The sequence below is a fragment of the Chrysochloris asiatica genome, unplaced genomic scaffold (assembly GCF_000296735.1).
Source record: "Chrysochloris asiatica unplaced genomic scaffold, ChrAsi1.0 scaffold00001, whole genome shotgun sequence".
In the NCBI taxonomy this organism is placed as follows: domain Eukaryota; kingdom Metazoa; phylum Chordata; class Mammalia; order Afrosoricida; family Chrysochloridae; genus Chrysochloris; species Chrysochloris asiatica.
Genome location: NW_006408519.1, coordinates 24,542,780 through 24,558,374, shown reverse-complemented (window position 1 = coordinate 24,558,374; position 15,595 = coordinate 24,542,780). Strand labels below are relative to the sequence as shown.

At 40.3% G+C, this 15,595-nt stretch overlaps 1 protein-coding gene and 1 pseudogene across 1 annotated transcript in view; both read right to left on the bottom strand.

The window, feature by feature from the left end:
- LOC102829478 (collectin-10-like) overlaps window positions 1-15,595 on the bottom strand; it is a 63,134-nt gene that overhangs the window by 9,113 nt on the left and 38,426 nt on the right. The window contains exons 2-3 of the mRNA XM_006830829.1: window positions 9,962-10,033; window positions 6,331-6,402 (exon numbers count right to left, since the gene is read on the bottom strand). Of these exons, the coding sequence (XP_006830892.1) occupies window positions 6,331-6,402; window positions 9,962-10,033 (144 nt within the window). The remainder of the gene's footprint in view (window positions 1-6,330; window positions 6,403-9,961; window positions 10,034-15,595) is intronic.
- Window positions 7,310-7,885, bottom strand: LOC102840348 (annotated as a pseudogene).

Sequence of the window (15,595 nt, the reverse complement as noted above, 5' to 3'; positions counted from 1 at the left end):
ATGGACTCAAACGTGGCAACAGTAGTGAGGTTGGCCCAGGATTGGGCAGTGTTTTGTTCTGCTGTGTATAAGGTCGCTATGGGACGGTACCGACTCGATGGCACCTAAGAACAACAACAACAACATACTCAGAGAGAGTCAGAGAAATAGTTTTTCAACTGGGGTAATGAATGAACCTCCCTGTGGCTCTTTGGCAGAGACAGAATTTGAATTTAGTCATGAAAATCTTCAACAGGTGAAGATAGGAGCAAGATTGTTGCTGTTGTTATTAAGTGCTGTCGTGTCGGTTCCAACTCATAGCGACCCTATATAGATTTTTTAAGGAGAGGCTGGTGAGTTTGAACCTCTGATCTTGTAGTTTAAACGACCTTGCAATCCAGTGCAGGAACCCATGGCACCACCCTAGGACTTCTGGAGCATGATTGTTGTTGTTGTTAAGTGCTGTTGAGTCATTTCTGACCCATAGAGACCCTGTATAGGGTTTCCAAGGAGCTGCTGGTGAGCTTGAACCACTGACCTTGTGGTTCAAATAACTTCGTAGTCCAGCGCATTAGCCAACAGAGCCACACAAGGACTCTTGGAGCAAGATAGTGAACAATACATAGGCAGAGTAAACAGATAGAAAGAAGCATGGAATTATGTTGAGCTCAGCTAAGGAATGTTGATCGTCTTACATTTTATTTTTTAATTAGAATGTAAATAGATCTTTATCTCTAAAATTTTCTATTTTAAAAAACTCTTTATTGTGAATTGGGTGAAGTTATAGAGAACAGATCTGTTTTTGATTCCACAATTCATATACATTTATTTCATCTCATGGGTTGCAATCTCCACACTATAACTTCACTTATCCCACTTCCTCCCTGTGTCCCTTATTTCCATTCACCCTTCTTTCCTAACCCTTGTGAACTTAGCTCTTGAGTAAAGGCTATCTTGTGAGCTCAAGTGGTTATTTAAGGTGTGTGTACCTCCCTGGTGTTACTGTGCTTCAAATAGATCTATTAACTGAGTCACGGGGTGAGTTAATTTTCAGACCTTGAAGGGTCGCTAAGAGCCATAGTCTCAGGGGTTCTACAGCTCTATCTGACCAGTAAGCCTTATCTTCTTTATGATTTTGAGTTTTGTTCCACTTTTTTTTTTTTCCCCACTCTATCCAGGGTCTTCCAATGTGAGCCCTTTCAGAGCACTTGGTGGTGGTAGCCATGTATCATTGAGTTCTTTTGATGTCAGGATCATGGAGATAGATGTTCAAGTTGTCCATTAATCCATCAGAATAATTGTTTCCACGTGTCTTTGATTATTTTTTTCTCTTCTTTCCTCCAGATAGGGAGAAACCAATAGTTGTACTTAGATGACCACACACAAACTTTTAAGACTCCAGTCGTTCCTCACCAAAGTAGGATATAGAACATTGTCTTTGTGTGATGCCAGTTGACCATGGTGTCCCCTGAGACTACGGTCCTGAGTAATGTGATAGGATAAATAATCATGAAAGTCAACAAAACCAAGGTTTGAATGCTGGCTCTACCACTTACTAGAAGGACAGGTTACTTAATTTCTGTATACTGCTGTGTTTACTTTTGCAAATGGAAACAATAGTATGTAAAATCATAAAATGATTTGTTGGTGTTAAGTGGTTCCAACTCATAGTGACCTTGTATAGGGTTTCTAAGGAGTAACCGGTGGGTTTGAACTTGTACCACACCAGGACTCCATAAAATCATTACGGAGAATAAATGAAATAACAATATCTTGTCAAGGCATTGCTTCAGGGCTCATCTGGTAGAGGATGCTCCAACAATGCTGGCTTCTGATCCTTAAATCAAACTTACAGTAAGGAAATTCATATAAAGTTCTTAGCCAGAACATGAAAGATTTGCATTCAGAATACCTATTTCTTGGAAACCAATTCTAGTTTAATATCATCCACAAAAACTTATTTTGGCACATGAGTGGGAACATACTAGTAATAACTGTCTTAAGGTTGAGGAATTAGAACATGCATTCAAATAAACAAATAAAAAATCATAATGCTTTCAGTATAAAAGGATTATTGGTTTTAAGAAAAAACATTTATTTTGCTATGTGATTGAATTTACCCATACTAAATCATTCTTCTTTTTCTTCCTAAAATGAAATATTGACATCCAGAAAGCTACTTTATCCATGCCGGTGACAGCACTAATGTCAGCCTAGAAAGTTGAGATTAATCTGAATCAATGAAAAATTTAGAAGGACTATTGACAAAATGAGGACAGTAAATATCAAAGTACAGATTAAAAATGAAATTAATCCAGGTGAGCCAGAACATCATGCTTCCATTTTTTAAAAATTCCATGACATGTTCATAAATTTTGTTGGCACATCTCTGGAGAAGGAAATCTTAGTAGCCAATGGTGAAAATGGATGTTAAAAGAAACTGGATTTTATAGGGATAAGAATAGTAAAAATAAATAAATAAATAAATAAAGGTCCACATTGTGAGAAATGAGGTCTTTGATCCTTCATTCATTTACCCTTAATTCAACAACAAAATAAAATAAAATAAAGAAGTCCTGGTATGGTGCTGTGGGCTAATGCGTCAGACTGCAAAGTCATTTGAACTGCAAGGTTGGTGGTTCAAGCTCACCAGCCACTCCTTGGAAACCCTATAAAGGGTCTCTATGGGTCGGAATCGACTCAGTAGTATTTAACATGAACAACAACTCTAAAATAGCATCCTGTGTGGTGCTGTAGGTTAGTGTACTGGACCTCAAAGTCGCTTTTAACTGCAAGGTTAGTGGTTCAAACTTACCAACTGCTCTTTGGAAACCCTATTCAGGGTGGCTGTGAGTCAGAACGGACTCAAATGCAGTTAGCAACAATATATTGTGTATATATACACATGGGTCAGAGCTGACGCTATGGCACTTAACTCTGTGTATTTAGGATAAAATGAGTAAAAACACAGGGTTCCCATATAAAGTTGATTTTAGTATGTGTAGATCCAGAAAATCTTTCACTTATATGTTCTCTTCAGATGTTCACGGTTTACAGGGAAAACAGACAAGCTAATCAGACAATGAATGCAGCAATATTCCATTAGGTTGTGGAATAGGTGATACTTGACCTGAGCCTTGAAGGATGAATTGGCCTGAAAAAGGTAAAGACAGCTAACCCTAGTGTGGTGCTGTAGGATAAACACTGGACCACAATGTTGGTTTGAACAGTAAGATAGGCAGTTCAAATCCACCAGCTGCTCCTTGGAAACCCTAAACAGGGTGGCTATGAATTGCAACTGAGTCCACAGCACTTAAAAACAACAACAAGCCTGCTGTTAGGGTTTCCACATTTCTGGAAGTTCATCCATTTTAAGCTTAGGAAATCACACTAAAAACTCTAGGTTTTTCTTTGTCTCCTGGCTCCAAGTGACCTCTTAGTAGTATTTTACAATTAAAATATTTTATTATTTTTGGTGACAGTTGACATTAGGCTCCTATTGAACAATTTCTAAGTAATTTGTTCTATGACATTGATGGCATATATCACAGTGCATGAACTTTCTCATCATTTCCCTTCTCTGGTTGTTTTGTTTCCGGTAATCTAGTTTCCTTGCCCCCCCACCCCCACCCCACCACCATGCCTTCACATCTTTGCTTTTGAGTAAATGTTGACTGTCTCATAGATAATTTTGCAAAGAAGCACAGGACTCACAAAAGGTATTGCTCATTTTATGAGTCAATCTGTTATTTAACTAAAAGATGACTACATGGAATAGTTTTGATTCAAGGTTTAATGAACAGCCTTTAATGAATGGTAGCCTTGAGGAGTCCTCCAGTCTGAATTAGTCTAGTGTCTGACTCTTACTTTAATAAAAGATTATGATCTTCTAGTTTATGATCATTAACTGTATTTCTTGCAATTGGAGTCACAGCTAGACTTGACATTTCTCAATCTAGGAAAGTAAAACATCTAGAATGAATAAATGAAGTAAAGTTATTCAATTCTGGGCTTGTTCATGCAGCTATTTACATTCCTTCTCCTCCATGTCTCACCTCTTGGGTTAATGCGCTGGACTGCAAGGTCGGTTTGAATCGCAAGGTCGGTGGTTCAAGCTCACCAGCCACTCCTCTGAAACCCTATACAGGGTCATTATGAGTTGGAAGTGACTCCATGGCACTTAGCAACAACAACAACAACAGCAAGCATATACAATTTGCGGGGCTCTCTTTAAGAAGAATATCAAATTAAAGTTAGAAAAGTCATTATTAAAATCTCTTGAGTAATATCAGGAATCTTAACTTCCTCTAACATGACTTCATTTCAAACATCTTGAACTACAATATCCCATTTTTTGGCTTAATTTTTCATCTCTTTTACCAACTATTAAATGAAGCAGATAAGGCCAAAGGTAGATTCATGATGTGTTGTCTGCAAAGCTTAGACAATGTGTGGGAATCTCTTTAAGAAAAATAATATCAAATTAAAATTAGAAAGTCATTATCAAAATGAATATTTTTATATCAATATTCTGGGACAACTGGATCTTGATATGCAAAAGAAAGATTTTGGACCCATACCTACACCATATAAAGAAATTAACTGGAAAAACAAACAAACACACATAAAGTAATGATCAACATCATTAGATACTGTCATTGCTTAGTGCTATGGAGCCGAGTAGACTCATAATTACAAATAAATATAAAAAAAAGAAATATTTTTTCAATTTTATAGTTCCAGATAGGAACTATATTGTTGTTGTTAAGTGCTGTTGAGTTGATTCCTACTCAGAATGACCTTGTCTAGGTTTTCTGAGGAGCAGCTGGTGAGTTTGAACTGCCTACCTTGGGGTTAGCAGCCCAGTGCTACTCTGACCCCCATAATATTTGAGATTTCCTGGTGTGGCGCAGCAAGATAATGCACTGGACCACAAGGTTGGCTTGAACCGCAAGGTTGGCTGTTCAAATTAACCAGTTCTGAAACCCTAGACATAAACCCCTCCTCAGAAACCCTAGACCAGATCACTATGAGTACGAATTGACTCGATGGCATTTAACAATAACAGTATAGTTCCTATGTGGAGACTTGGTGACATGGTATACATTTTGCACTGCTAACTGCAAGGTCAGAAGTTTGAATACACCATTTGCACATTGGGAGAAAGATGAGGCTTTCTACTCCCATAAAGATTGGCAGCTTCAGAAACTCTGTACAGGGTCATTATGAATTGGAACTAACATGACAGCATGCAAAAACATATAGTTCTTATGTTGTTGCTGTTGTTGTTAAGTGTCAGTGAGTCGGTTCTGACTCATAGCTACCCTATATAGGGTTTCTGAGGAGGCACTATTGTGTTTGAACCACCGATCTTGCGGTTCAAGCCCACTGTGTGTCGAGTACTTTGTCCTACAGCACTCCATCAGGACTCCATAATTCCTATAGTAGTTGCATTCTTTTGAGTGAGCATTCTTTTTGAGAAAGTACTATCTTCCTACATAGTTATGGATTCTTTGTAACAAAACTTTGATTCTCATTCAGTTTTGTATCTCCAAGTGGAATAATGCCCGTATGAATTATTGAAATCAGAAGCAAGCAATTATGCTAACATTATAGGACTTTATGAGACAAAGGCAAGAATGAGTGCTTAGATAATGAAGAGACGGTGACCTATATTTTATAATATTGACTTTGTAATTGTGTAAAGAATTAGGCCATGCCTGAAAACAAAGGAATATGCACACATATACATCAAATTCCCTATCCTGTTAATGAACCACACTTGTGGAATTATTAGTTACTCCACTCAAATTAAGCAAGAAAATTAGACTGTCCTCTGGCTACCTTTTGTTTTATGGATAATTGTTTTCCACTACTGAACATACTTCATGGCCCATGACACTCGTTTTGATTGTCTCAAGGATTAATAGAAGACCAGGAGACAATTCAATGTAGAGACGACTAGAGGTTTAGATTTGATTCTATCCCTCGATTCATGTTTAATTTGGCTGAAAGATACTATTATTTTGATACATGAGACACAGTGCTCATATATGAAAGAAACAATCAAGATACAAAGAAATCATGTTCTAAAAGAAAGATGGAAACTATATTTGTGATTTAAAAATGTAAAGTGGTCTCGAGTTGCTTTACATTGTTACTGTTGTTGCTAAGTACCATGGAGTTGGTTCCGACTCATAGCGACCCTGCACAGGGTTTCTCAGGCTGCAAATCTTTACTGGAGCAGAAAGCCTCATATTTCTCCTGCGGAACAGCTGGTAGTTTCAAACTGCTGTCCTTGAGGTTAGTAGCCCAATTCGTAACCACTACACATAATAAAATGCAGCTTACCCTTCTTGCCAATGGGTCCACTCTTGCCAATATTACCCTGTTCTCCCATGTCACCCAGTTCTCCTTTAATTCCTGAAAGAAAAAGAAGAGAGAGAGAGAGAGAGAGAGAGAGAGAGAAAAGGCATGCTATCTTTTTATCCTTCGGATATTTTTCCCTTCTTAAAGGTATGGCTTATTTGAGAGTAAGTAAAAATGTACTGAGGCACAACCATAGAAATCTTTATTAAACACAAATATCAAAATGTAAAACTATTGGTTCTTGACACACCCTCCATGGAGGTCTGTATAGTTTTGAAGGTGATGTTTCCATCTCTCTAATCTTCCCCCATAGAAATCTGTGCTCCTCCATTTGTATCACATCAAAACACCAGTTTGGGCATCCTTGAGGGATGCCCAAACCTTGTTCCTTCTCAATGTTCCTTAAGTTTTGTTTGTTTTTTTTGAGTGTTTTCATTTTTATTGAACTATAAGGCAACAGCAAAGTTAACATAACACAATATCCATTCACTCCACATCAGCATTCCTTCTTATACCAGTGAAAAGTGATCAATTCAACAGGCAGAGACTCAAGGGCTCCTAATAACTCTGCACCTAGCATGGCTGCTTGTCCCAAGGGCCAGGCCTGAACATCACAAACGCAGGCTTCTCTTAAAGATGCAGGCTTTGCTCTACTGCTGTAGACTTGGTCTTTTGACCTGGATGTTTTTTCTCTTTCAATTCTGGGTTGCTATTTTTAACAATTTGATGGCTCCGCCACAATACCAAAGCATCACCCAAAAATTGGAGTTCAATTTGATTAAAATATAATCTGAGATGTTTGGCCTAGAAGTATAAAGGAAAAGGCGCCCTAAACGACTATCTGACTTTTCCAGTCTACCTGTAAGAATGAAGGGGAACTGGGAAGAGGAGAAATCTACATGCATCACTGAAGGCATCACTGCTTGGAGCCTCCAGACCAGTTGACCTCTCTCATTGTTCCCTACTTCCCTGACAGCTGCTCATGGAGTTCGGGCACATAATCATCCCATTTGGCTTGGTAACACGTGCCAGCAACTGGGGACCCGAGCTCGTACTTTTTGCGGAAAGATGCCACCTTGAACTTGCCACGGTGGTCTCCAGATTGATTGCTGACAATGGGTTCGTCACACTTTAGTGGCCTGTCCTGCTCGTAGACCAGCCAGACATAGCGGTGGAGGCCTGTGTCCTTGGGAGGCCCGGAACCCACATAATCGGAGAGGACCGTGCCACTGGTGACGTCGTTGCCCTTCATGTTGACCACCAGAAAATGGTGCCATTCCCTGAATTTGGGGTCCTTCCTGCTGGGAGCATCTGGGTCTGTCAAGACCAAGGTGTAGGGTTTACCGGAATCGAGGCCATCCCATGTAATGTTGATAGGGAGGTTCTTCACCTGGGTGGGTGTCAGCACTTTGCCTAGCTCATCCACACGTCCTAGCTAGTCCGCACCTCCGTATTTGACCTGCAGTAGGTGCTGTGGCTGCCCATCCACTTCCTGCAGGCTCAAGGGCCCAGACCACTTGCTGAGGTCCACCGGCATCGCAGGGTCGAGCAGAGCAGACAGCCAGAAGTACAATAGCAGGAGGGGCACACGACAGCCCAGCAGCAACCACAAACTCTGTTCTTCAAGTTTTGGGAACAAAAAGAAGTATGAAGGGGCAGAAACAGGATGGAGTTAGGTCTCCCAACGAAATGCTCATCAGACAACTCTTGCTGCTGTCAAAAAATGAAGTGGTGCTTGTCATGATGAAAAAAAATCCTTGGTGCAAGTTTTCTGGCCTTTTTCTCACTAATGCTGTTTTCAATTTTTGTAAAATATTTTTCCTACGAACCCTCATGATCATCCAGTTTCCTTTGAGAAAATCTCTCAAGATGACCCCTTGAGAATCCCAAAAAACAATTGCCATAACCTTCTGCCTTGAATTGAACTGGATGCAAAGTCCTTCAGAAGCCACCGTCTTCACTGGACTTATTTTGAAGTCACCCTAATGAGGCTAAGACACGTGTAAGTACTAAGAGACCTTGTCTGTGACCATCCACTGACTGCAGAGATATGTCCCAACACATTTTGTTTGGAATAAACCTGTACATGTATAAACTGGAATCCTTTAGCAATACTTTTTGACTTACCTTCATATATAATATCCACTTTAAGTAAGTATCAAAAAGTGAATTAGGCTCCCTGTGACATATACGATTGTATACTATGTTGTATATTTCAATGGAATTAAGAGTACATGTATTAAAATGTGGCTGAGCATCACAACATGGATATGAAAGCTTTCAAATGCTTACTGATGAAGAATTTCTAAAATGACAGCAGCGGTGTTGGTAGTGTGGGCTGTGGAGTCGGTTCCGACTCATAGTGACCCCATACAGTGTTTCCAAGTAGACAGCCTCGTCTTTCTCCTGTGAAACGGCTGGTAGTTTGACCTTGAGGTTTGCAGCCTGATTCATAACCACTATGCTGTATCAGAGCTCCTTAGAATCACAACAGTAGAGAACATTGAATCTAGCGGTCAGATGAGGGGCCTCTAGGACAGAAGTCTTATGCTTGAGTCTGACTCTGCTTCACATTCATTCTGGCTTCACTTTGTAGTTCTATTTCTATTTTAAATCAGGGTCTGGTGATGTTCCACACTTGAAAACAGGGGAGAGAAAATACAGTTATGAAACCTAGCTATCAAAGAGACATCAGCAATGAACCCACTCAGTTATTCCCCCAAAAGACATGATTGGGGGGTGTCACTGAGTTCCGTCAAAACTGTCATTATTTTTGTCTATTTTCTATGATGACCTGGAAAACATGTACCGGGTACAAAGCTATATTTTTGTGAGAATAATTCTACAATTGATAAAGCTGTTTCTAGAACAAGAAAATTTTAAGTCAGCATCTTTCAAATTGAGGACTTAAGGGTCTATGAGTCTTTTCTTCCCCCTAAACTGCTCAAGATGTTAAAATAGTGGTCCAGTGTAGCAGTTGACTGGAAATATTTCAATGACACATGCTTACACAGCAAAATCCAGAAACGGTTTTAGCGAGGTGACTCTCGGCTGAGTAAAATGATCCCAAATAGCCTTGTTATTGTCCTCCTTCCCTATGCTCCTGCTCCAACAACCCATTGCTTACCCTACTGTATTACCCCTCTGTGTAAAGCAAACAGAATAAGAGAAATACAAGGATCTTGGAGAAAGGTGAGGACATCAATGAATTCAGGGGCTATTTCTGTTCCTTTCTAGCTTCCTCTTTCAGTTCTGGGCCAGCCAAAAAGGGTTGCTAAGCAGCGGCTTCTGAAGGGACATGGTTATAAACACAGCTGCATCTCTGAAACTCCTCATGTTTTTAGACATTCCCAGGGACTGCTATTCCCTGGGTTCCCAGAGTATCCATCCCAGCCAGCACTAAGGATGCAGCTTGAAAAATGAAGCCGAGGCCTGTTGACAGGTGGTCTCATAGGAGCTCTCGGGTGGTGAGTTAATTTCGTGTCTGTAACATATTTCATACATCTCTAGAGAAAAGGGGTTTATGCAAGCTGCTAATTTCTTGTGCAAAGGTCAGGAGAGGGAGACAAGCAGTTCTGACCTTACAGTGTACATTTCATTTCATTTTACTTACCTTTTGGTCCCATGTGTCCCACCTTGCCAGACCTTCCCTCCTCTCCTGGATCTCCTTTTCCACCATCGTCTCCTTTTGAAATGGAAAATGAAGAAGAGATTGAAGCAGCTCAATTAGTCATATAAGCAATGACTTCCCAGGGTGCAGTGGGCATCCTGAAAGATTTTCAGCCCCCAGCTCAGTGTTTGCCTCCCAAATCAGCTGTGAGTGTGTACAAGTGTAGGCTCATGTGGACCTTGGTACAAGGAGGTTTCCAGCACCCTTTCTCTTTTACTTTTCTCCCCATCCAATTCTAGTTTAAAGAAATATCCTTGGTGATGAAATCGAGAAATGTGTTCACCTAAACATATCTTGACTATTGTTGAAGAATCTGCAGGGTTAAGGGAGCATCATGTACACAAAAATACAAACATAAATAGAAATATATATCCACAGCTGTCTGCCACTCTGGCGTACTGCAGTGGCTTGCATGCTGCTATAATACAGGAAGCTACATCTTAAGTATTTCAAATACCAGCAGAGTCACCCATGGTGGACAGGAGCCAGTGGAGTTTCCAGACTAAGACAGACTAGGAAAAAAGGGATTATGATCTGCCTCTAAAAATTAGGCAACGAAAGCCCTGTGACTCAGAACAGAATATTGTTCAATGCAGTGCTGGAAGATGACCCACAAGATTGAAAGACTCTCAAAGTGTGCAGTCGCTGCCACAAGGGACTTGAGAATATCAATGATCATGAAGATGGCATGGTACTGGGTAACATTTCATTCTGTTGTACATGGAGCTGCTGTAAGCTGGAAGTAACTCAGTGAAAACTAACAACAAATATATACGATGGGGCTTCATAGAGCTCATGGAAAAATGTTATTATCTTTTAATTTAACTTTTCTGTAACCTTTTTGAAGTCCTTCTATATGTGTAATGATTTCTCCCTGACTATGCTTAGAAACCCCAAACCTGTAAGTGCAGATATGGCCGCTGTTAACAGGAGACCAGGAATAGTGGAGCTGATTTGACTGTACCTAACAATGACAATAAAAGGAACTCTGGTAGTGTAGTGATACGAATCGGGCTGCTAACCGCAAGGTCAGCAGTTTGAAACTACCAGCTGTTACACGGGAGAAAGAGGAGGCTTTCTGCTCCCATAAAGATTTACAGCCTTGGAAACCCTGTTCAGGGTCGCTATGGGTTGGAACCAACGCGACGGCACTTAACAACAACAATTACAGTAAGAGAACACGTTAAAGCAGCTCTATGTACACAGTTTGATTTCTTGACTGCTGCTTCCATGAGTGTTAACGGCTGATCCAAGAAGAATGACGTCTTTGACAACTTCAATCGTTTCTCTGTTGATAAGAATGTTGTTTATTGGTCCAGTGGTGAGAATTTTTGTTTTCATTACATTGAGATGCAGTCCATACTGAAGGCTGTGCTCTTTGATCTTCTTCAGTAAATATTTTAAATCCTCCTCATTTTCAGCAAGCAAGGTTATATCTTTGCTGCATATTATAGGTTGTTATAAGTCTTCCTCCAATCCTGATGCCATGTTTTTCATCATATAACCCAGCTTCTCAGGTTATTTGCTCAGCATACAGGTTGAATAAATACGGTGAAAGAATACAACCCTGTTGCACACCTTTTCTAATTTTTAACCATTCAGTGTTCCCATGCTGTGTTTGAACAACTGCTTCTTGGTCCAGGTGCAGATTCCTCATAAGTACAATTAAGTGTTCCGGAATACTCATACTTCACAATGTTGTCCAGAGCTTATCATGATCCACACAATTGATAGCCTTTGCATAGTCAATAAAGCACAGGTAAACATCTTTTTGGTATTCTCTGCTTTCAGCCAAGATCCATTGGACACCCAAGCGTTGTTGACCGTCCAAACCATAGGCTCTGAGGATCAGACTTTAGCTACCTAGTAGACATAGCAAACTGTCCCTCATCTGATTATTCAGTACATGCTAAAACATGAATGATCCTCGAAAACATTGTATAGAATGAAATAAGCCAGTCACAAATGTCCATGTATTATATAATTTCATTTACATAAAATGTCTGTAACAAGGAAATCAATATATACAGTAGATTAGTGGTTGCCTAGGGTTTGGGGGCAATTGGCTGGAGGAACAGGTGACTGATACCCAAAGGTCATAGTTTCCTTTTTGAAATGATGAAAAATGTTCTAAATTTGATTGTGGTTGCCTGTATCTATGATGGTGCTAAAAATTACTGAATTGTAAAGTTTAAATAGTTTCTGAACTACATCTCAGTCATTGTTGTTGTGAAGTACCATTGATTCCAACTCGTAACGATCCTATGTTTAGTTTCCAGGGAGTGGTGAGTGAGTTTGAACTGCCGACCTTGTGGTTAGTAATCCAGTGCTTATCCTGTAGTGCCACACCAGATATCCATATCTCAGTAAAAGTATTAAAAGAAAAAAATGGATGCATGCATGACTTGTATGTTCAGACTAGCGGGGTAAAGTTAGTAGACTAGTTGGCAATTCCTGGTTCCTTCTTGCTAACGTCAGTTGTTGTTGTTGTGTGCCCTCCAATCAGTGCCCACTCAGAGCGACCCTTACAGCTTCCTTAGAGTGGGTAGTAAGTTTGAAGTGCTGACCTTGCAGTTACCAGTCTAGTGCTCATCCTACAGTATCAATCATTAATATTTATTGAGCACTTGCAATGTGTCCATGAACTGTGCGAAGAATTTGACATGTAATCATCAAGGCAGTACCACTAGGAGGGGTAAGGAGCACTGCAAGTCCAGCTAATTAAGAGCCCAGTGGTTCTGCAGGAGAAAGGCCTGGTTATATGTTTTCATACAGATGACAGATGAGAAAACCAGATAAGGCAGTTCTACTCTGTCACATGACATCACTCTGAATCAGAAATGACTCCACACATGGCACCTAACAACAGAAGTTAGGAAAGTGAGTTTCTTCCAGGAAGCCTTCCCTAATACTCACTCCCAGGCTGGGCTAAACATTCTAGTTACCTTTGGGTTTAAAATATCACCTTATTCTGAATGTACCAGTTGATCTGTGAAATTCTGAATGACAAGGGTCATGACTTCTTCATTCTTGCATCCCCAGAATTTAGCACCATGCCTGATCCTGGTACTTAATAAATAGGTTTGAACGATTTTGAGGACCGTGAACCATTTTACCTATATAATCGTAGTATTTACTGAATACCAGAACTGTTCTGCATATTTGACATGTATTGTTCATTTGATTCCCATAACGACCTTTAAGATGGGCAGGACTCTTAGCTTCTTATTACAAATCACGGAATGGGGGCAAAGAGAGATTAAGAAACTTGCCCAGGATCATACAACTCAAAGTGTAAAGTCAAGATACAAACCTGAGCATTTGTCTTGGAAACTCATTTTCTTTGTTTTTTCAGAGCTTCTCTAACAGATACACAAGTGGGCCAATTTAAAAAACTAAACTTTGTCTTCTCATGATTCTGGAGGCTTAAAGCCCAAATCAAGGTTTCAGTTGTGACAAATCTTTCCTTGTTGCTAGCCATGAGTGTTTCTAGATGAATATCCTGTTATCGGTCTTTCTCCACCTCTGTGTGTGCATGTTCATGCATGTGCGTGCATGTGGGTCTGCCTGTATCTTATAGATTCTTTTTACAACTCAGATGTGTTTAGGTTTAGAACCAACTCTACTTAGGTATGGTCTCATTAGCTTACCTAAGAAAATCTTATTTCTAAATAGGATTGCATTCATAGGTATGAGGGTTAGGGTTCAAACACTTATTTTGGGGAGCACAATCCAATCCATAACACCCATGCTTAGAACTAACTGTGTAATCTGGAAGAAATTCCTGTTCTCACATTTCTGGGTCTTGGATTTCAATGTTGTAAAATAAGATTTAAAAAATGCATGCCCTGATCATGCAGTCAGTATCAAAGGCTTGCATGGAGGGGGAGGAGCACTCCGCAACTCATAAAGCAACAGGATTATGAATGATAATTGCTGTTATGAACCTTCCTGCCTTCTTTGCTTTCCTTAGAGCTTTCCTGTTCATTTCAAGCAAGCATCTAACTGAAGGCAGCCAGTTGACTGACTCAGCCATCTGCTGCTCCCTGGTGGCTCCTGGGGAGACTTGAGAAGGTGAAAACAGGATTATTATTATTCTGACCCATGTGCCTGTACCCTCAACCTAGTGACAGAGAGGAAGTAAACAACTTGCACCATTGCCTTCTGCTGAGGTCCGGGTTCCTTTGATCTTTGGGACTTGCTTTAATGAGAACAGAGAGAGGTATCAAAGTGAACTTCAGAAAAGATGCCCCACGTAGCTGGCAGTTGTCTACTTTGATTCTCTTGATAATATTTCATTAGATTAGTAGGGCAATTTAGACTTCCTTTCTTTCATTTAAAAACATCCCTCTTATATCTGAAAATTAAATGAGAAGCTGTAAACCGAAATGAATTCATTTTAGTTTTACAACAATGATTTGTTTGGGCTCTCCCAGGCCAGCAGCTTGCTGTGATAATCTCTGCATCCGAATTCCAGCCGAGAGCACAGATGACCAATCTTTCTTAGGTAGGATTTTTGTTTTTTTTCCCCAACAAGCAAAAACACTTTTAAAATTAAATTCTAGTTGGGAATAACTGAATGCAGGTCAGTACCTCATGCTCAAAGGACATCATTATTTAAAATTGGTGATCTGGCTTTGGGGATGCTGAAGAAAAATCACTGGAAGCTGTGTGTGTGTGCTTTTTCACTACTATAACCATTTTATAGACTGGGGTAAGTTGTTAGCAATCTTCCTCATGTTCAGTTTAAGAAGTGAGAGGAATAAGTGGCACTGTGGGCTTTATTAACAAGGAAAGGAACCCTTTCCACAACCGCTATTAATTATGAAGGAACCCTGGTGTGGGAGTGGCTACGTGCTTAGCTCCTAAATGAAAAGCCAGCAGGTAGACTCCACCCAGTAGCTCTGTGGAACAAAACACCTGGTGGTCTGCTCTTGTAAAGGTTGTTGTTGTTGTTGTTATGTGCCATGGAGTTGGTTCTGACTCATAACAACCCTGTACAGGGTTTCCGAGGCTGTAAATCTTTACGGAGCAGAAAGCCTCATCTTTCTCCCGCGGAACAGCTGGTAGTTTCGAACTGCTGAGATTATAGTGTAGAAAACCTTATGGGGCACTTTTACTCCATCACATGGGGTCACTAGGAGTAAAAATCAACTCGATGGCACATAACAACACTTCCTCCCTACTTATATCTGCCCCCCCCTCCCCCCGCATCAATGACAATTTCATTCTTATTTTCGGGATTCCAGTAGACTTCATGGCTATCCCCAGGACCACTCACAGACACCAGACACACTAGCATCATCATACCATGACCACTGCATCTAATTGCTGATTACCCCATCACAACCCCATCACTTTGTCAACATTAGTCAGCCAGGTTGTTGGATTCCCTATTGTTAGCCTTCTCCCCATTTACACAGTCAGTCCTGTATGCTTCTGTCTTTTTTTCCACCTGACTTGAATTCTTCCAGCTCAGTCACTTCAGAACACAGCTCCCCCCAAAGCAATGGGGTACACTGCGTAGGTTAAGAGTGCTCCCAAGCAAGCAACTTCATTTCTGACTCTCAGTTTTTT